This window comes from Ursus maritimus, unplaced genomic scaffold (genome assembly GCF_017311325.1).
Source record: "Ursus maritimus isolate PB19 unplaced genomic scaffold, ASM1731132v1 scaffold_10, whole genome shotgun sequence".
Classification (NCBI taxonomy): Eukaryota; Metazoa; Chordata; class Mammalia; order Carnivora; family Ursidae; genus Ursus; species Ursus maritimus.
Genome location: NW_024423344.1, coordinates 14918867 through 14940920, shown reverse-complemented (window position 1 = coordinate 14940920; position 22054 = coordinate 14918867). Strand labels below are relative to the sequence as shown.

The window sequence follows — 22054 nt, the reverse complement described above, 5'->3', positions numbered from 1 at the left end:
AGGTGGCCAAGACTTTTTGATTTCTTTTTGTTTCGATTTTAGTAAAATTTTAAGAATTCAGATATGAGAAAAGGACTATTGTTTCTCTTATATTTTACCATTTACATACAGATGAGCTCAGAACTTCTGTTCATTCATCATTTTTCTTCTGTTTACAATTTGGATTGGATGTGAATTAATTAATATACCATGATGAAAGTGTTATATCATGTTTGAGTATCATGTATATTATAGGTAGCTTAGAAAGTAAATATTTCATAACATAAAAGTGATTGACTCAAAATTTATTATACCTCCTAACTTCTCTAGGAGTTGAAATAAAAGAAATTAATAATGAAAGACCACATGGAAATAATCAAAAGTAATTTGAATTATATGTTCTTTAAATATTTGATTAAATTTTCATTAAGGGATGCCAGAAATAGTTGGGTAAACAACAGATAGTTGAGTCTGCCCTCCTGTTGCAATTGTGCAGTAGGCATTCTCCCCAAGATACATATAATGGAAATTTTCTGATTATTTCACACTTATATGGTCTTTCTTTTCCTTCAAAATGTCTATATTTTTACTATATATTTTCTAATAATTTTATTATAACCCAAGTTGACAGTAATCTTTATGCATAACTATATTTTAATTTCCTGCTAAACTTCTATTTATATTTAAGACATGTTACAACCTTTATGGTAAGAAAGATGATATATTCATAACAATTCCAAAAAACTTTAAATGCCTAATGTGCCCCTTTGATTTTGAGAGGATATTGTATTACATAAAAAAGTTGGGGTCAAGCATTGTCCAGAGAAAAAGGCAGGGATTTATTAGATATTCAGGAATGAAACAGTGGCTTTATTCCTTCTAAAAACAGAGGCAGAACTTGTGAAAGCAAACACCAGGAACTACCCAATGCTAGCCACAAGTCAGAAATTGCTTATCAACCTCAATTCTATGCTATTAACATACTATAATATTTTATATTAAAAATACCATTGAGGAAATATTGTTTCATATACTGCCTGGAAATGAGTTAACTCCTCACATCACAAATTAAACACAAATAAATATATTGTATGGTTACTTAATTTCTGATGAGTTTTACAAGAGTCTAGACACTACTTTAAGCATGTCACAGGTTTGTTTCTCCCCAGACCTTTGCTCAGTTTGCCCAGCCTGAATCTCCTTCCTTGCTTATGCTGTGTAGAAAGAAAGTCCTTTAGCTGAAATGGGTGCATCTTTCATCTACCTCCATAAAGCTTCCACAAGTCTTACTGTTGCTTCACAGGACCAATTTTCTGAACCATACGTAGTATTTGATTATATTCAACTAAAAATATCATGTCACAATTTTTTATGCATCATTGATTTCAAATTCAGCTACATAACAGGAAAGTTTCACAGATAACACCAGACTCCTTTTAGAAATGGAAGAACATTATCAATAAATCTTCAGTAACCATCACAATGATAATATAAAAGAGCAGTCACTAAATAATAGTGGCTTAATTTCATCAGATAACTAGGATTTCATTATTTCCAAAGATGTTTTTAAAAAATCTAGTCCATCTCTAGTTTTCTTACACTTATAATCTTATTATACACATCCAAAATTTTTTCAATACTGGGTACTCAGGAATGAATATGCTTTACTAGGTCTCCATATTCGTTTCATCTTTTTTTTTTTTTTTTTACCTCCCTCTTTGGTTTATTATAGTTGGAAGAAAAGTATGTCTTTTTCCTTTGTACCATCTGAATAAACTGTATCAAATTGGAGAAAAAATGAAAAATTTTAAAGTTCAAAGGCCAAATCATTTGAAAAAGGAAGACTGTTCCTCAGTTGTGGTTCTTTTGTAAGTGCTGTGTTTAGAAGTCCTGGGTCAGAGCTTTGATTACATCAGCGAAGTCACTAAAGTCCTTTTTACTTAAGTATATGAAGTATTTAGAAAAAAAAATAAAGGCAAACAAAACCACAAAATAATTCATGTTAGTAACTTCATACACAAATCCTAAAGACACTGGCAAGGCTGACTTCTATTTTATGTTACTTATACATTGTGGGGTTTCTAATGAGAATAAAAATGATTTATTAAGCACACATTTTGCTTAATCAGTACTTCAAGTCAGAAAGTACTTGAATACTGAGAGACATTACTTTTTACATAAAAGTTTCTCAATTTATAAAACATTTTCTATTGACAGATAAGGCACAGAAAAATCCAAGTGACATCTGCTAAGCTTTACTTAGGAAAACTTAAAGAAATCCTACGGGATAACATCACTCAATTTTTCCTGGAGTACCTCTGATGGAGACTTCCTAAAAAAAAAAAAAAATCTGGAAATAATTAGAAACTATTATAGTACCTAAAAAAGTTTACTTGAAAACTAAATGTGCTATTCATCGAAGAACATAATACACTCAAAATAATGTAATGGAAAAATAAGGTACACATATAGAATAACGTAAAGCACCTCAACCAAATCCGATTGCAAAAAAAGAAAAAAAAAAAGGTTGCCAGAAGACAGTATCAGACCTGTGATATACTGAAGAACTCTGTAGCAAGCACTGCACTCAACTGATTAAGCAATGATTTTGTTAAAACAGTATACAGTAATTATTTTATTTTATTTCTGTTCATTTTACTTCCAAATGACAAGAAACCATTAAAAAAAAAGATGCTAAGTAGAACTTTAATACAAATTGAAAAGGAAGAAGAATTAATAGTTAGTTCTTAAAATTTACTCTTGTGTCCTAAGATCTGCATGGAAAAGAAAAGTATCCAAAATACAGTAAAAAATATTTTGTGTATTTCTGAAGCAATAAATGCGATATAATGATAATGCTAATAGCTTCTTAAAGCTTAAAATATGTTCTCTACAGAGACCTAAAATTCCACTGGGGGGTAGACTGGATGGCATGTCCCTTGGAGTTTAAAAGGCTGTCCATATGAACTGAATTATCCTTGACAAGTACCTTCAGACACTTGTAATATGATCTCATGTAAATTTAGACCATATTTTGCACACAAACCAGTGGCAATGGTAAGTTTATTCAGAAGCTCAGATAAGAAGGAAAGAAAAACTGATATCCTTAGTAATAGTTGTTAACATGAAATTTCCGAAATGAAAAGCATAAAAGTAAAAGCATCTAATGTGTTGTAGTAAATGCAAGAAAAACAAATGTTAAGAGAAATGTTGCATTTTTTTCTCTTTTTCAACTCCTAGCTACCTAGTCTTTCCAAACAAAATTTTATCCTTCAATGGTTTATTTCAATTTGGCAAAAGAAAAACACATTTTAAGTCAATAAATAAAATGGAAAATTCCGTTTGCATTGGAATTTTAATAACATAATATAATCAAAATACCATAATAAATCATAACAACATAGAGCTATAAATATTTACAAAAAGCGGACTGTAAGATAAAACAAAAGGACAACTCAGAACTCTGTAGCTTTAAAGATTCCTCAGGATTGCCTTCTGCCTTGGCACAGACAGCCCTACAAACTTTGCTAATTCTACAGGGATCAGCTCCATTGTCCAAGAGATGCATTAAGGCCTGTAGAAGAGAACCCAGCTTTGGAGAGTGCTAGGCCAAGCCAGCTCCATAGCATCATTAACTGTATTTATTTGTCTTTATCAGAAGTCTGCTACTGCTACGGTTGTCCTGCTAATGGATGAGAACAGGATATAGATCATCTTGAATTTGAGTAGTAGAGAAAAATGACAGATTATTTTAAGAAATTTTAAAGGTGTGCATATTTTTTTGTGGGCCCTTAAAACCAAGATTTTATACTCTATGGAATAATTAATGAATGTCAAAGATGGTTTTATAAGCTAATTTCACAGTAGAATAATAAATTCCTCCCACTTGAACTGTATTAAAGGAAGATTATTACTCATTTGTTTCTTTAAAAATATTTTGTGGAAAGCAACACTTCAGTTTAACAAAACAGCAAAACAATTGGAACTATTTTTTACAAACATACATTTTGTAGTCACTTAAATGAGGTATATTTAATCAATTAACCACTTGAAATATTTAAATACACTCTGAATTATTTAAAAAATTCAACTTAAAAATCAAACTGAGAGACATGTTTATAATATTGCTTTGCTGAAACACTGAAAGAAAGTGCACTGCATAGAGTGCTTAAATTTCTCACTCTTCCTTTCAATCAATATCTGAGGCAAAGTTTCATCTCTAGGGCCCTTAATGGCAGGAATTCCTGGAGCCAGCAAATGAGTAATGTTAAACCTATGATTAGATGATGAGGCCATCAAAGACACTAGACCCTAATGCTACATTCTTCTTTATTTCTCTGAACTGCAGTAAAACCCTGAGCTAAAGAAGAAGGAATCTTAAGCTTTTTTTTTTTTTCCCACAAAAGCAAATTTTTTTTTTTTTTTTTTAAATACATGTGCATCATCAAGAACCTAAAAGGTCCTAACAGATGTCTCGGAATGTCTCTTGAACTCAGGACTCTGGTATTAGGTAACAATTTTCAAATGCCCGGCAGATGAACTCCTGCCAGGGATGCTGTTTTCTTTAACTTCTTCCTTTTATTAATATTCTTCATATTCTTCTGGCTGAAAAGGAGGGAATGGACCCAATGGTTCCCCTATGAATATATTCTTGAAGACTGGAAATCAATAGGTAAGTTTGGGTTGTTTTGTGTTTGCTAATATTTTAAAGGATCAACTGAAGCCATATTGTTTATTTGGGAGTTAATTTATTATTGGGAGTTTATTTGCGGCTTTGGGGAGACCTCAAGGTCAGTAACTAGAAACAGTTTAGGTGTATTTTTCTATTGAGGAAGCTAGGAATAAATGTAATAACTACTTATTATAAACATACATAACCTGTCTTTCTTGTTCTCATATTACAAAATATTTAATACTTATATGAAAATAGGATCATTAGGGGACTTGACAGAGCTGGTAAGAAGAAAGACCACTGCATCCCTAATTTTAGTTATCAGAAAAATGTAATATATATATTTTTCGTTTCTTGTCTGCTAAGAAGAAAGAATACCTAACAACTACAAATTCTATTTTTAAATCTGATTATTAAGGATAAATAGCGTAAGTAATTTTTAGAATTTATACTGAAATAGACAAATTACATTAAAAAAAGAAAGCAACAAGATATTGTATCAAAGACCACTCACAAATGAGCTATATTTTATACTCGGGATATTGCATGAAAAAGACTTTGTTTTCATTGTCCGTAATCTATAGAAGAATACATGTTAATAATAAATGTCAAAATTATAAATTCTACTGTACCATTTTTAAAAGATGGAATGTAAAGAAGGGTATCAAAAGATCTATAACAGATTACAGATAGGGGACAATAGAAGGATAGGAAGGTAGGCAAGAATAAGATAGCTACAGAGAGCTGAAGAAGGGAGGGGGAGATTGAATCAATATTTACATGGACGATCATCTACATAGAAATATATTTTAAATTATTTTCTTCATCTATGGGATAAGACACGGAAGTTTTAAAAATACATAAACATATACATATATATGCACATGCATTCTACTGCTAATGACATTAAAAAAAAAAAAACCCTCACGTAGTTTACTGTCATCCAGTGAAAGAGATTTCCTACCTGAGAACAAAGCAGCATCACAAGCTCAACCACAGACGTGCTGGACTTCATACAGACGAGGCCTGCAACAAAGAAAGGTTGAACAAAATGAAATTACAATGGCAGAAATCATCATTCCAAGTAATTTTAACTTAGATTTTAATGTAATTTTAACTTAGAAAAACTTTCTTTAAAATAGAACTCCTAAAATAAAACAAATGGAAACATTCACTAATGCATATTTTTTATGGCATTAATTTCAAAATATTCAGATATTCGAGAAGATGGAGAAAAAATACTACAAACTGACTTCATGCTTGGGTTATTTATTCAGCCAAGGCATTTCTTTATTTACACAAGGTGGAGGGTAGTTATCAGAATTGGTGAGCTTGTTAGAGCTACTTTTAATTCAATCACATTTGCTATGTGATTGTCTCCTGGAGTAAAGAGCAATAATCAGCAACGATCTGCCTAAATTTTCTTCTAAAAGACAAAATGAAAATAATTTACAAATAGATTGTAAATTTACAAATAGATTGTAGATCCCCATAGGTTGTCAGTTGTTTAGTGTTTTTAAAATATTAAAAAATGAATTTCACACACAATATACTAAGCAATGTCTATAAAATCTTCCACTATTCTGTTTCCAAAGTCTCTGAAGAGACATCAGAAAAGAATGAAATGTTATAATTTGCATATAATAATGGCTACTACTCATTCATTGATCACTTACTGTGTGCTAGGCATTGTGTTCGGTGTCTTATATTCATAGTCACATTTAATTCTTATTTCTATTCCGTTGCATACTATTATTATACCCATTACATACTATTATTATTATACTATATTATACCCATACTACAGATAAGAAAATATTCTTCCTATAAGCAGTTTAAACATTAATTATTCATCAAGATGTTTCCCAATTGAAAGGATGACTACTGAATAACGTGTAATAAGAAAGCAGATCATGACTGGTAGTTTTTTTTAAAGTGCCAACAATGGAGGAAGACGTAACTAAGGATTAAGAACAATCTCGGGGTGAGAGTATAGAATCATGACGCTTACTAACGTAAAAAAAAGTTCTAAAATTTTTTCACTTTTTAAAAAAAATAATGTTTGCTTCTTCTTTTTAATGAGGACATAAGTAATCAGAATCAGTAAAAGCACTGGATAGCAAGAAATGCCATGGTCTTACATTAGTTGTCGCTAAATGGAAAGTTGAAGTGAAACCAGTTTTTTCTTCTTAAGGTAATTTCAATAAATAGTCTCAAATGCCTTCTAGGCTCTAGCATGTATATTTATTGTAGGTAGTGGATAAATACCCTTTTGTGCCCACTCTGCTAACGACCCTATCCTTATTGTACACATGACAGAAAAAGCTGTAAAAAGGCACTAGTATTCCATCTTATCAGATCTTTGGGCAGACAGTTAACTAATGAAATAAGAGGCAGATGTGAGAAGCTCATTTAAGAGACAATTGCTGTAATTGATCAGCAATGCTCATGCTCAGGAGCTAGAGAGTCAAAAAGATTAATGGGACATTTATCACCTGTTGGCTACTCAACTATTTGACATTCTGACAAAGAAAAGCTAAGTAAAAGGCCAAAGGACTATGCATAGCAAAAGAATCATAATTATGATATGTACTCCATATCAATTTAGATTTTACACTGCAGGCTATATAAAGGATGACTATATAAAGAATTATTCACTATATATTTATTCTGTGTATTAGAATTTTTTTTAATACGTAACAACTTGAAGTAAAAATTAGGGAAAACATGCAACTGCATTTATTTCTCACAGGCTGATTTTTAATTGAACTTCTAAAAAACTCCTATGTAACAAGAATGTTCATAATTTTTTACAAATTCTATCATACAGTAAATATAAACAAATGTTCCATCAATGCTTTGTTCAAAGGACACGACAACAAATTGACAGGACAGCAAAACTGCAATTAGCAAACAGTATGGCCACTGTGATTTCAACTCCATAGATCTACGCACCTTTACTGGGGTGTTTTGTCTAATTAGTTTTGAACAGAATGAACTAATGGATTCTCCTTAAAAGAAAAAAAAATCTAACCTTGACAATGCTGGGCACAAGCAAAAGCAAGTCTGAAAGACTTATCAACCTTCAAATATTACACAATCACTTTGGTCGGAAGTACTAAAACAAAGAGGCAAACTCCAATGTTTTTTGTTAGAGATACTGAAAATACAAGCAATGTCTGAGGATATTCTATCCTTGCAGACTTTCTAAATAAAGAAGTATCCGTATTTGAAAGTTTAAGATGTAGGAATAAACATGGTTTTATATTAATTTTAATCATAAGCTCAAGAAAGCCACATTTACCTAGTGATGCTATAAATAACTCAGGCTATATAAGCGTAAGGCAAATATTTTGTAAGTGTATGTTTCAAACAGGTTGATCTTATCCTTTTTGTATCTGGCAAGAAATTCATAATCAAATCAACTCATTTGTTATCTACTCATATGAGCAAAGTACGGTGTTAGCACTGAGGAGTTCATAGTAATGGATAAGACATTATCTACAGCTTCCCATGTGCCCCATGTTTTAATTCAAATCTAAGATTAACATTTACCTGGAGCTTTATCATTTACAAATCATTTTTATATATGCTATCTTATTTGATTCTCTTAATAACCCTTTGAGTTAGTTATTATTACCTCACATGCTAGATAAAAAATGAAGATTCAGTGACTAGCCCAAGAGGTTATCATTCAGTAAGTGGTAGAACTGGAACCCAAATTCAAGTCACCTAACTTGAAAGTTCATTTGATGTTTTCTCAGAGCTACATAAATAATTAAACATGAATAGGATGGCAATATGTCACTATGAGAAAGGTCATAACGGTTAATTCCAACTGGGCTGATTTTGACAGTTTTCTTGGAGGAGGTAGCATATAGTGGTCAGACATGGGGACAAAAAACACTATCTTTAGCAAAAGCACAGAAGGAGAGGGGAACAAAAAAAAATATCTGAAAGACCTTTATTGCTTGGGGGATGAATGAGTAGAATATGGGCAGTGTTTGATAGCATGACTGAGGGCTATCGTAAAATTCAAAGATAAATAAAGATCAAAAGTAGTGAAATTATAAATGTTTTTGAAAGAGGAAGAATTTGGTGCAAGTTATAAAATGGGGGAAATGCTACTAAGGCTAAGTATTCCTATTCCATGATCACTTATCTCACCCTGTCAACTGAGAAGCAGCTCCCGAAGGAGCTGTACACATCTGCCTCACCGTCAAAGATCTAGTTAGAAGATTGGCCAGTTAATAGGATATTTTCACCAGCAAATACACATTCACCAGAATAAATATTCTGACTAGAAGTACTAATCCAACACTTCATACTATACAAGTTACCAGTATAAAATTAACACCTGGAGTGAAGACAATAAATAGGTGAGCAAAGGAGGCTTGTATATAAAAGAGGTATTGGACAGTGAAGAAAACTATCTATTAAGAGTTTTTGAATATATAATGAACTACACTGTTGAAAGATAAGGTCAGCTAACTGAGTGGTTAACATATAAGCACTTGAAAAGATTAATTAGATGGACAAATTTGAGGTGGTCCAGAGGCAGGAAGCAAAGGATGAATAGAACTGAATAAACCATCATCCAAAACACTGGCAGTTCTTTTAGGTTCCCCCCTAGTAGGGGTAAGAAGTCATCAGAACTACACTTCCTCAGCATAAACAACAAAACAAAGAAAACCCCACCAAACCCCACTAAAATGTAAGATGAATGTGAAGTTAGAAGTTTTGACCTTTGGGACAAATCTATCTTTCTTAATACGAGGAATACTGCAAGGTACCGTGATGCTGTGTTACTACAGAGCTGTCAGACTCTTCTGAGTCAATCTGTGAGCCTAATTTTATGTATCTGTAGAATTAGATCAAGTTAAAAGAGCCCTTAAGCTTTAAAAGAGTGTACGGAAATTCCAACTCTAGCAGGATGTTCCTCACAGTGGGAGGTAAAGGGTATGAAGCCTTAGAGTGATAAGCAAGGAATGACAGTCCAACCAAGAAATCATACCCCAACTAAGAAATCACATGTATAAGGGCGTCTGAGTGGCTCTGGTGGTTAAGGGGCCATTTTTTCCATTTTGGTCAGGTCATGATCCCAGGGTCCTTGGATTTAGCGTGGCTTCCAGGTCCACGCTCAGCAGGGAGTCTTGCCTGAGGCTTCTCTCTCCCTCTCTCTCTCTCTCTCTGCCCCTCCCCCTGCTCACACACATGCACTCTCTCTCTCAAATCAATCAATCTTAAAAAAAAAAAAAGTAATCACACCCATAGGTGGGACTCATCTTTTAAGCAGTGTCAGAATTTTCTTACAGCAAGGGACCTCTTCCAAGAGAGGAGACCCACAGACATCTACGAGGAGGACAGGGCTCTGAGTACACTCAATAAATGCCAATTAAATGAATATGTCTAGAGACCATCGTTCACTGAGTAACTGCTGTAGTTGATAGAGAAAAAAATACTTTTTTGAGAAAAAAAAATAAGAGTATTTTTTTGGGAATAAGAGCCCAATACATTCAAAAAAGCATTTATTGAGTGTAATGTCAACTGTGCTAAATACAATGCCAGGAACTAAGTGTAAAAAGAAGTGAGGAAAAGTGGTACAGATTTTGTAAACAAATAGTCATGATATAGAGTCCTAGGAGATACAGAGAGTATAAAGTGCTAGAAGCACAGAAAGGTAGTGAGCAACTCTGCTGGAGAGTTTATAGGGTATGTGATATATCAGTTGGATGCTGTTGAGCTTATCTGGGCAAAAAAAGAAAGAAGGGAAAGTCATCTGAGGCAACAGAAATATGAGAGGTATAAAGAAACATGAAATAGCTTGTAAAGTGAGGTTGGAATATTGTATCGGGTTGTTCGGAGGATGGAAGGCAAGGAGTGGAAATGAAGAGAGGGAGACAGGAAGCAGGGTCATATAGGGCATGGATTTCTAGTGGCAGCAGGGAGCCACTGAAGGACTCTAAGCAGGGGGGCAGACATAATCCCATCTATTTTGGAAAGATCCCTTTCCGCCCAGTGTATAGGAAGAAATCTGTAACTGCAGAGTCTAGTCAAGGTAATGAAAGCCTGAGCTGAAGGCAGTGGCAATGTAAATAGAAGAAGGTTTGAAAGCCATTTTGGAACGAGACAACACAGTATTTCAGACAATGGAATATGAGGTTAAACGGTAGGGCAAAGGGGCAATGCAAGTGTTAATGATGACACCTTTACCTGAGCTAGAAAAAACAAATGAAGAAACAGGTATGTGGAAAGAGAGTGCTGACTTTCATTCTGGACAAAATCAGGAGTATAGGCAAAAATATTAATGTTGAGCTTTAGGAGTGTTTGTTTTTTTAGGTATAGACGTTGTAACTCTGCCAAACCAGGCAGATAGCGTGTTATTGAAGAAAATATAATTGTATAGTTTTTATAAGAGTCCCATTAGTAGACTACCAGTAATAATCCTACAGGTCGTTTTAAGATCTAGATCTTCCATTTCTCCTCACAAGAAAATATACAAGTTAGTTTTCCATCAAATAGGCATGACTATTCTGGTAATTTGAATTTTAAAAATCAAGTCTTCCCAAGACTACTTACTTTTTAAATAAATAACTTTCTAATGATTTTAACTTTCTTAAGTTCCAAAATTAGTAGAGATTAAGTGGCACTGAAATAGTTTCATCTTAGTAATAAACGTTGAATTAGAACTATAGATCTTGAAAGGACTTGTGCAGGCTCACTATGCTTCATGCTTTAGTGTCAGTGGTGTACAGGGGGCAATTTCTCTGAAATTCTCTGTTCTATGTGGTTTTTGCATTGTGTTATAAAGCATTCTAAATACACTGCGTAACCATAAAGTGTCTATCTTTTATGGCCTCTGCATCACTTACACATCTCTATCAGCATAATAGCAATTTCCTGTTTGTTTTTTACCAGTCTTTTACGTTTTTATCTGCAACATGCAATTTGTTCCCCTACGGCATCACCGTGTATGATCCTATTGTGAAAGACGACTTTCAGTATTACCATTTAAGTCATCTGAACTTAAGGTCAAAACTTCAAAATTAGCAAACCAAGTAATTTGTGCGGCTTTCTAATTTAAAACCAAAAAACCAAAACCAAACAAAAAAATCACTATTAAACACCCCTGAAATAACAATATGGCTTAAATATTAATTATTACTGCTACAACGAATATTAATATGTGCATACGTAATATTACTACTTTCATATTTCAAGATTTGCTTACATGTTCAGTCAGAGATTTTATGTTAATTTAAAACTGCATTACAAATGGAAACAATTATAATATTACCTTACAGAAACTAAAATAACATTAAGTTCATTTTCTAAGAAAAAGCTTAAGTATAATTAAACCATTACAACTTACTTTTATATTTAGATTATAAATTTTAAGTGAAAAAAATCCTCAAAATACTGGAAAGACAGAGTTCATTCACCAATTTACTTTCAGTTCATTAAAAACTTAGTTATCACCAACTTATGGGCAGCCTTAATGTCTTTAAATAGGAACAAAACTGAAGTCTCTAGATATATCACAAGTCAGGAAACTTTTTCTGTAAAGGCACAGATACAATATTTAGGCTTTGGTGGCCGCCATAAGTTTCTGTTACTCAACTCTGCCATTGTAGTGCAAAAGCCACAGGACACATAAAACCAAAGAGCTTGGCTGTCTTCCACAAAAACTACTTACTCATCGCCAGGTGTGTGGGTACATATGCATGTGTGCTCTCTGTGTGTGACAAAAGAGAGAGAACACATACATATGCACACATACTCACATATGCATCTACAGAATTTTAAAACTGTAGGGGAAATTATTTTAAATATGTATCTATGATGCTTTCTAATTTCAAATCGAAAAAGCTCTGCTTTCTCGGAAGACTGTCACAAACTCAATCATCAGCAACATTTCACCTAAAAAATATGAAGCTCTTTACAATCTTTATTCCACTTAGTGTGAATGTCTCTATGTATTACTGAAGACATATTAATGTGTTTGATTAACAAGCTACCCCATACTCTTCTGAAGACGCTATGAAATAACACATATAGGTACCTACTACCTTTCTTGAGTTCCAAAGTACCTACATTACACAACACATCTGGCTCTAAGGTTTTGAATAAGGCATTTTAGGCATTTATTAAAATTTTTAAAATGTGACAGCTTTTTAAAAGTGAGAAATCAGTGGTACTTTCACATGAAATATTTTGAAAGATTCATAAATTAATATTAATATTAATTTTAATTTCAAAGCAATTCGATATTGTACCTTTCCCCATGAAAATTCCATATATTCAGAACTAAAAATCTATATCAATATGGGAATGGTTGGCTAAGTGCTATTAAACTTAAATCTAGAGTGTGTAGATTGATCAGATAAAAAATTGATTGTAACTGTAGCTAGACAAGATCCAAATAATCATTTTGACTGATTTATTTAAATCAATTCTAATTTTTGTTGTTGTTATTGTGTTGATACAGCCTAGTAATCTTACAGATTGTGGATATTTTTTTCTTTTTTTACAGTTTTTCTTCTGCTAAGAATGTCTGCATAGTAATAGGGCTGAAGTTCCTAAAACTCATAGATTATTCTTCCACACAATGATAGATTATAATTTAAAAAATGAAGCTATAGTGATGGTTAATCCATGGATACTTATTAGTGATCTGATTATAATATGAGCTGAGCTGAAGAGAACATTCTAATGGCACTATTAAACACCTATTAAATACAAAAAACTGCCACAAATTTACTCTTTTGTTACTTATGCTTTAGAAATGGTTATTTTGTGCTCGCCCATCAAAAATGTCATATCAGGGGAAATATTCTGGCAAATTCCTAATGTCCAATGTCATTCTTTTCTTGTTTCCATATGACTTTAAACTTCTGTTTGCATGTTCCATTTAAGTATCATTTTTCACTTACATTTACTAAAAAACAGATACAATTTCCAAATCATTTGGGATTAATTAAGTTTTGAGTTGGCTATTTCTTGAGACATTTTCATTTAAATAATTTATTTATGGAACTATAAGTAAGCCACTGCTGTATGCACAGAGACGATACAGTCTTTGACTACAAGGAGCTAACTGCCCAGTTACAAAAATAATAAATTTATGAAGGATTCTAGAGAGTATTATACTCAAAAATTACAATAAAGCACTATTCCTCAAAATAACTTACAATAATTATTTTTGAAGTTTTCATTAAGCACTTTGATTCATAGTATTAGATTCAAGTTTCCACTACAGAAGTGATTGACCTGAGTGTCTTGCCCTTTTCTTGACTTTCTGATTTAATCACAACAGGAATGAAAAAGGATGTAATAAGGGAAATAAGAGACATTTTCGCTATCATAAATCATCTGGATCCCTCAATTCTCTTTGGGTTAAATTTAACCATAGAACCAATTGTTATTCCTATCTCACTTCCCTGCACCAATTTTCTTCTCCTTTCCCTGTGCTCCTTCAAATTCCAAAAAGCTTCAATTAAATTCTAAAACAACTAAACTATGTCTTGTCCAAATTTTGACATTACCCAAGAAAAGACTCCAGTCCCAAATAATCATTAAGAATGATACATGTGTTTTAACCCTGTATTTCATTTCAAGAACTATTAATAATCAAAAGAGTAGAAAATATTTCAAGTTAGTCATACAATTAAATCACATGAATGGATACAGTTGAATAAAAATGGTTAAACTGATGCCTTCACATTAAAAATAAAATAACTTATATTCTGTAAAATATGGGATTCTCCTTTTAAACATAGTGTGTATAAATGTATTATCTCTATAGTTAGAGTGTCAAACTACCCAAATTTTGACTTTCATTGATTTGATTTACATTCTCAAGTAAATACATTCAATAATTTTAAGTTTGCAAATTTAAATTTAATGTTGTTTTTGTGGTAACATACACCTTTAAGTTCTTCATTTTTGGGTTTAGATAAACACTGGCTCTTTTTCTTGCAAATACTTACATATAATGCAAAATGGAAATAAATACCATGCATTTCTTTTAATAATGCATTCATGAGTCTAAAATTAAAATAAGAAACGTAATTGGTAAAAGGAAATCATTTAATTATTGTGATTATGGCACACAACAGGAAAAAAGGTTAAGATAGGCTCAAGTAAAGATCAGTCAGATGAAACTCACTTATTTTCAAAAGTATATAAACTTTATCCAATAATTATAGGCTTAAATTGTTGAAGTACTCTGAGAAAATAAAGTTCACAAAGTTCCTTATCTGTGCTCAAAGCAATAAATTCTCCAATGTGACCAAAGCTGATTTTCTTTACTAAATTCTGCATTTAGGGCAAAATATTGAATAGAGATGAGTAACCAGACCAGTTTTAATATTCTTAGTTAAAAAAAAAAATATAGGAAGTTCTTGGAACTTGAAAAACCTTGGAAGTTCCTTAAATTTTACAACATTGAAGCTATTCTCAGAAGTTACAGAAATTATTTATAAGCATATGATCCCATCTAAGCAATAATTTATTGGGAATATATGCCATGGGTTATACAAACAAAAAAGTACAGATCACTGAATTAACAAGATTATTTTGTCTACATCAGAAAATCCTACATCAAACTCATACCTAATCACAATTCAGAATGATATCCCAGAGTCAAATTATATAGTCACATATTAGAATACAATCCAATAATGATGCAGTAAAGAAATCAGCATGGGCATTGCTTTGCAATTAAAAAATAACACTCGAAGCATAAAATATTAGACCTTCTCAAAAACTAAAAGTAAATGGTGCTGTTATTTATTCTAAACCTTCCTGCAATAATAGATCTATTATAAATAGCAATTATCTTTTGAAACAGTATAGACGGGGAAATCAACAAAATGGAATCAAATAACCACAAAAAAATGTCTGTCAAAAAGTGAAGAGTTAGTAATTTCCAAGAATTAACAACCTTCATTGATTCAATCCTGTATGCTTACTATATGCCAAAATCAAATATGAAACAGCCATGTATTAGAGAAGCCTACATTCCAAGGAGATAAACAAATCAATTTAATGTGAAGAGACCCAAGAGTTATCTCAGAATCATTATAGGATGTTGACATGGAAAGCAAGAGAAATAATGTCATTAAAATGATTCTTATTGTAATTGCAAAAAAGATAGTGGAATTGAGAAATAACAACAGGAAATATATGACTTGAAGTAATATACAGTTATTACTTTCTTGGAAAAATGACTTAGAGATCACTCCAAGATCAGCAATCACAAAATACTATTATTCAATTCATAAAACGGGATCTGTTTGACATGAACAACTTCCTCTAATCCTGTCAGTGTATCTAAGACCTAATTTGTCTTTCTATATCAAAACAAGTAGGTAAATAGAAAACATGTTTAATGCAGGAATATTTTCTAGTTAAAATGTAGCAAAGTACAGCTGTTGAAATTACCTGTATAGACTTCTTAAGTAATTAGTTTCAAAGTTAAAATAATATCCTTATAGTAAACTATCTTTGGTTGGATTTAGTGTAATTAGAATAACCCCATGGAGTATGGGGAGAACCACATTTTAGACACGGATAATAGCATGTAAATTATGCATCTCTTTCCATATGAAGGAGAAAAAGGAGACAATCATCCCCTAGCGGTTAAAACTGGTCACAAGTCTAAATTGTAGCTTTCACGGATTCTATTACACACATTAGACTTAATTTTATATCCAATCTAGTAAATTCTGTTAGCTGGATACCAAGCAAAAATAGATTAAAAGCACTGATATTACATGGAGGGGTAGTGTATATACAAAGTAAGCAGTGAAAACAAAGAAGCTACACAGGAAAATAACTTTGAAGGAGACACAAGGGGAAAAGCCTAGTCTTCTAGGAAATGTCCATAGAGGCAACAGGTCTACACACTTACTGGCTTAAAAATAATTGAAACCAAAAATATAATGTCAAATTGATCAAAATCTAAGCATGTATGGCAAAACTTACGCAATCTTGGTTTGCATTACTGTGCACTAGAAACATTAAGGACAAAATCATTATCTTACCATCCTTTGCAATATTGTGACTAGAAACAGTAAATTTGGGAAGTACTACAATTTCTGAGAAACATAATGAAATGTAGTCCATTTAGTTAGAAGAATACTAGAATGACATGAGGTGGGGTCTAGGAAATAGTTACAGGAAACCAAAGATGCTCACTTGGTAAATGAGGAGGTTCCTGGGGAAAGAGTTACTGTAGAAAGAGCTTATTTTTCTTGGGATCCAGAGTCCACCTGAATTGCAGCAACTCCAGCTAATTAAGGGGCATCTGAAACGTGGAAAACCATGTTTTGATATCTGAGAAGGACAGACTGGAGACTGATGGTCAAGGGTGACATGCCCTGCGCCTGACCTCACTAACAGAAACTAGAGACAAGGAACAACAAATCTGGACAGCAGAGATCATGGGCCAGGAAAAAGTATGCCTGTATGTATTCTCGTTGATTGTACTGGTGTTTCAAACACGATGTAGGCGGACACTACTAATTATCTGAATGTTAGTAACAAACCAGTTAGTTCTTACACGTCTTTCTAAATATATTCACATTTGGATTTACCAGATTTTATTAGCATTACAGAATACTTTAATCTGAATCTAGTGTTTAATTAAGTCAAAGAAGCTCTGGACTGAAATCTGAAGATCTGGCTTTAGTGGACAATCTCAATCGCTATGTAAATTTCAGCTAAGACACTTGCCTTCCTTGACATGAAAACTCTTTGCTGGTAAACAGTACATGCATTATTTTGAAGCTTTAAAAAATTACAACCTAAAGCAATGCATTTTACTTCATGATTCAGTATACGTAACTAAAAGAAATGTTTCACAACACTTCCTCTCACTGTGTGCTATACTCTGATCTATGCTATGCTATGTCATGATGTGCCATTAAAAAATACCATCAGGGTGTCCTGTCCTGATTACACCATCCCATTAATGGGTCACAGTCTGCAGTCTGAACGTCACTAGAGGTGAACTGCTTCCTGTTTTTATATGAGCCACAAGCTAAGAATGGTTTTTACATTTTGAAATGTTTGGGGAAAAAAGAGAAAGAAAAATATTTCATGCCACTTAAATTTATATAATATTCACATTTCACTATTCATAAATAACATTTTAACTTACAGCCAAGTTCATTCCTTTACATATTATAAGTGGCAACTTCCTCACTACAATGGCAAAATTGACTATATGGCCACAAATTATTTATTTTTGGCCCCTTACTGAAAAAAGTCGCTGACTCCTGTGATAAAGGACACTACGATTCTTTCTGGCTTGACTACCCATGGTTCTAAGTCCTTTATGACTTACTGGGCTAACCTGGGAACAAGGGGAAGTCGATGAATGGTAGTGGAAAGGAAATGATGCAGGAAAGTGTGGATTCTTGGTCAGTTATCTAGGCATTAGTTTTCTATATCATTTAATACTTGGAAACAAGAAAAATGGGAAAACTGACAGGCAGTATTTGGTGACACCATAAAGATTAAAACCATTTACAGAATGTGTTCCTGTGAGTTCATAGGGCTTTAACTTGTAGCCCTTCAGTGCTTCAGTTTTATGACGGGCCCAGTAAAGGCTGGTAATTGTTTCAGCAAGGATTACTTTGGACCTGAAGTGGCCAATTGTGTTGCACTGTATTCATAAGTACATTTCAAATTCACAATGATTAAATAGGCATTGAGTAGAGAAAGTGAAGCCGGTGGTTTCTCTTCACTTTAATATTCTTTATATGAGTTGAAACTGTCTTTCAACTGTGCTTTTTTTTTTTGTATTTATTCTTTTTATTTTTTCCCCATTTTTAAAATTTTTTTATTATATTATGTTAGTCACCATACAGTACATCCCTGGTTTTTGATGTAAAGTTCGATGATTCATTAGTTGCGTATAACACCCAGTGCACCATGCAATACGTGCCCTCCTTAATACCCATCACCAGCCTATCCCATTCCCCCATCCCCCTCCCCTCTGAAGCCCTCAGTTTGTTTCTCAGAGTCCATAGTCTCTCATGCTTCATTCCCCCTTCTGAATACCCCCCTGCTTTATCCCTTTCTTCCCCTACCGATCTTCCTAGTTCTTATGTTCCATAGATGAGAGAAATCATATAATTGTCTTTCTCTGCTTGACTTATTTCACTTAGCATTATCTCCTCCAGTGCCGTCCATGTTGCAGCAAATGTTGAGAACTTGTTCTTTCTGATAGCTGAGTAATATTCCATTGTATACATGGACCACAACTTTTTAATCCAGTCATCTGTTGAAGGGCATCTCGGCTCCTTCCACAATTTAGCTATTGTGGACAATGCTGCTATGAACATTGGGGTGCATATGGCCCTTCTCTTCACTACGTCTGTATCTTTGGGGTAAATACCCAGTAGTGCAATGGCTGTGACCCAATAATTCTAAGCTTAGAACTTTTTTAAGGGACCTCCACACTGTTTTCCAGAGTGGCTGTACCAACTTGCATTCCCACCAACAATGTAGGAGGGATCCCCTTTCCCACATCCTCTCCAGCAATTGTTTTCTTGCTTGCTTAATCAATTTTGCCATTCTAACTGGCGAAGGTGGTATCTTAGTGTGGTTTTGATTTGAAGTTCCTGATGGTGGCTAATGATTTTTGAAGCATTTTTCATGTGTCTTGTTAGCCATTTGTATGTTTCTTTGGAAAAGTGTCTGTTCATATCTTTCTGTCCATTTATGATTTGTTTGTTTCTCGTGTATTGAGTTTGAGAAGTTCTTTGTAGATCTTGATACCAGTCTTTTATCTGTAGCATCATTTGCAAATATATTCTCCCATTCCATGGGCTGCCTCTTAGTTTTTTTGACTGTTTCCTTGGCTGTGCAGAAGCTTTTTATCTTGATGAGTCCTCACAAGTCCATTTTATCTTTTTTCTGCCTTAACAACAAGGTGGTAAATAATGTCTACAAAATATAAGACAGGAGAGAGAGACAAATGGTAGAAGAAGCATGATGTTCACTGAAAAAGGTTGCTTTGGCTGATATCGCAGAGATTGCTGCCTATATTCTCCTCTAGGGATTTTGATGGATTCCTGTCATTACGGCGCTTTTTGTCCATTTGGGTTATCTTTGTGTATGGTGTGAGAAAGTGGTCAAGTTTCATTCTTTTGCAGCGGCTGTCCAGATTTTCCTGCACTTCATTTATTGAAGAGACGTCTTTGTCTTTCCACGGATGTTTTTCCTGCTTTATCAAAAGATTAGTTGCCCAAAGCCGAGGGTCCATTTCTGGGTTCTCTATTCTGATCCATTGGTTTATGTGTTTTTATGGTGCCAGTACCATGCTGTCTTTGACCACAGCTTTTGTAGTATAGCTCGAACCGCATTGTGATGCCCCCAGCTTTGTTTTTCCTTTTCAACAGTTCCTTGGCGATTCGGGCCTTTTCTGAGTTCCATACAAATTTAAGGACTACTTTGTTTCAGTTCTTTGAAAAATGTCCTCGTATTTTGATCGGGTAGCACTGAAAGTATAGATTCCACTCTGGTAACATGGACATTTTAACTATGTTAATCGCTGCCTAGATCCATGGCATGTGAATATTTTTCCATCTTTTTGTGTCTTCTTCAATGTCTTTCAAGAGTGATTTATAGTTTCTAGAGAATATAGGTCCTTTACGCTCTGCCATAGTTGGGTTGATTCCAAGGATAACATATGGTTTTGGTGCTATTGTAAATGGATGGATTCCCCTAATTTCTCTTCTTCAGTCTCATTATTTGTGTATAGAAATGCAACTGATTTCTGAGCATTGATTTTGTGCTCCACCACATTACTGAATGTGCTCTATAACTTCTAAATAGTTTGGGAGTGGATTCTTTTGGGTTTTCCATATAGAGTATCATGGCATCTGCAAAGAGACAGTTTGACTTTTCTTTGCCAATTTGGATACACTTTTATCCTTTTTGTTGTCTGATTGCTGTTGCAAGGACTTCTAGTACTATGTTGAATAATAGTAGAGAGGGGCACCCTGTCAAAGAGTTCTTGATCTTAGGAAAGGCTTCAAGCTTTTCCCCATTGAGAATGATATTTGCTGTAGGCTTTTCATAGATGGTTTTTATGAGATTGAGGAATGTACCCTCTATCCCTACACTCTGAAGGGTTTTAATCAGGAAAGGAGGCTGTATTTTGTCAAATGCTTTTTCTGCATCTATTGAGAGAATCATATGACTTTTGAATTTTTCCTTCTGGATAAAATCTATGACACTGATTGATTTGCGAATGTTGAACCACCCTTGCATCCCAGGGACGAATCCCACTTGGTCATGATGGTTAATCCTTTTAATGTACTGTTGGATTCTATTAGCCAGGATCTTGTTGAGAATTTTGGCGTCCATATTCATGAGGGAAATCGGTCTGTAATTCTCCTTTTTGATGGGGTTTTTGCCTGGTTTGGGGATAAGGTAATACTGGCCTCAAGAATGAGTTTGGTAGCTTTCCTTCTGTTTCTATTTTTTGAAATAGCTTTAGGAGAAAAAGTATTATTTCTTCTTTGAATGTTTGGTAGAATTCCTCATGAAAACCGTCCGGGCCTGGAGTTTTGTTATTTGGAAGGTTGTTTATCACTGACTCAATCTCTTCATAATTAATTGGCCTGTTTAGAAAAATCAATTTCTTCCTGTTTCAGTCTTAGTAGTTTATAGGTGTCCAGGAAATCCTCCATCTCTTCCAGATTGCTTAATTTATTGGCATAAAGCTGTGGATAAAAGTTTCTAATAATCCTTCCAATTTCATTGGTGTTGGTTGTGATCTCTCCTTTTTCATTCATAATTTTATTAATTTGGGTCCTTTCTCTATTCTTTTGGATAAGTCTTGCCAGTGGTTTGTCAATGTTATTAATTCTCTCAAAGAACCAGCTTCTAGCTCTGTTGATCTGCTCTACTGTACTCCTGGTTTCTAATTCGTTGATTTCTGCTCTAATTTTGGTCACCTGCTTCCTCCTGAGTGGATTAGGCCTGTCCCTCTGTTGCTATTCCAGATTATTGAGGTGAGAATATAAAAACTGCATTTTAGATTTTTCTATTCTTTTGAGTGAGGCTTGGATGGCTATGTATTTTCCCCTTAGGACTGCTTTTGCAGTATCCCATAGGTTTTGGACCATTGTGTTTTCATTCTCGTTGGTCTCCATAAATTGTTTAAATTGATTTTTTATTTCCTGGTTTATTGAATCATTCCTGAGCAGAATGGTTCTTAGTCTCCAAGTGTTTGAGTTTCTTCCAAATTTTTCCTTGTGGTTGAGTTCCAATTTCAAAGCGTTGTGGTCTGAGAATATGCAGGGAATAATTTCAGTCTTTTGGTATTGGTTGAGACCTGTTTTGTGACCCAGAACATGGTCTATTCTTGAGAATGTTCCATGG

The 22054-nt window shown here is 33.7% G+C and overlaps 1 protein-coding gene across 1 annotated transcript in view; it reads right to left on the bottom strand.

The window, feature by feature from the left end:
* The window catches only part of NBEA (neurobeachin), a 664295-nt gene that overhangs the window by 339893 nt on the left and 302348 nt on the right, over positions 1-22054 (bottom strand). The window contains exon 34 of the mRNA XM_040622005.1: positions 5616-5677. Within this exon, the coding sequence (XP_040477939.1) occupies positions 5616-5677 (62 nt within the window). The remainder of the gene's footprint in view (positions 1-5615; positions 5678-22054) is intronic.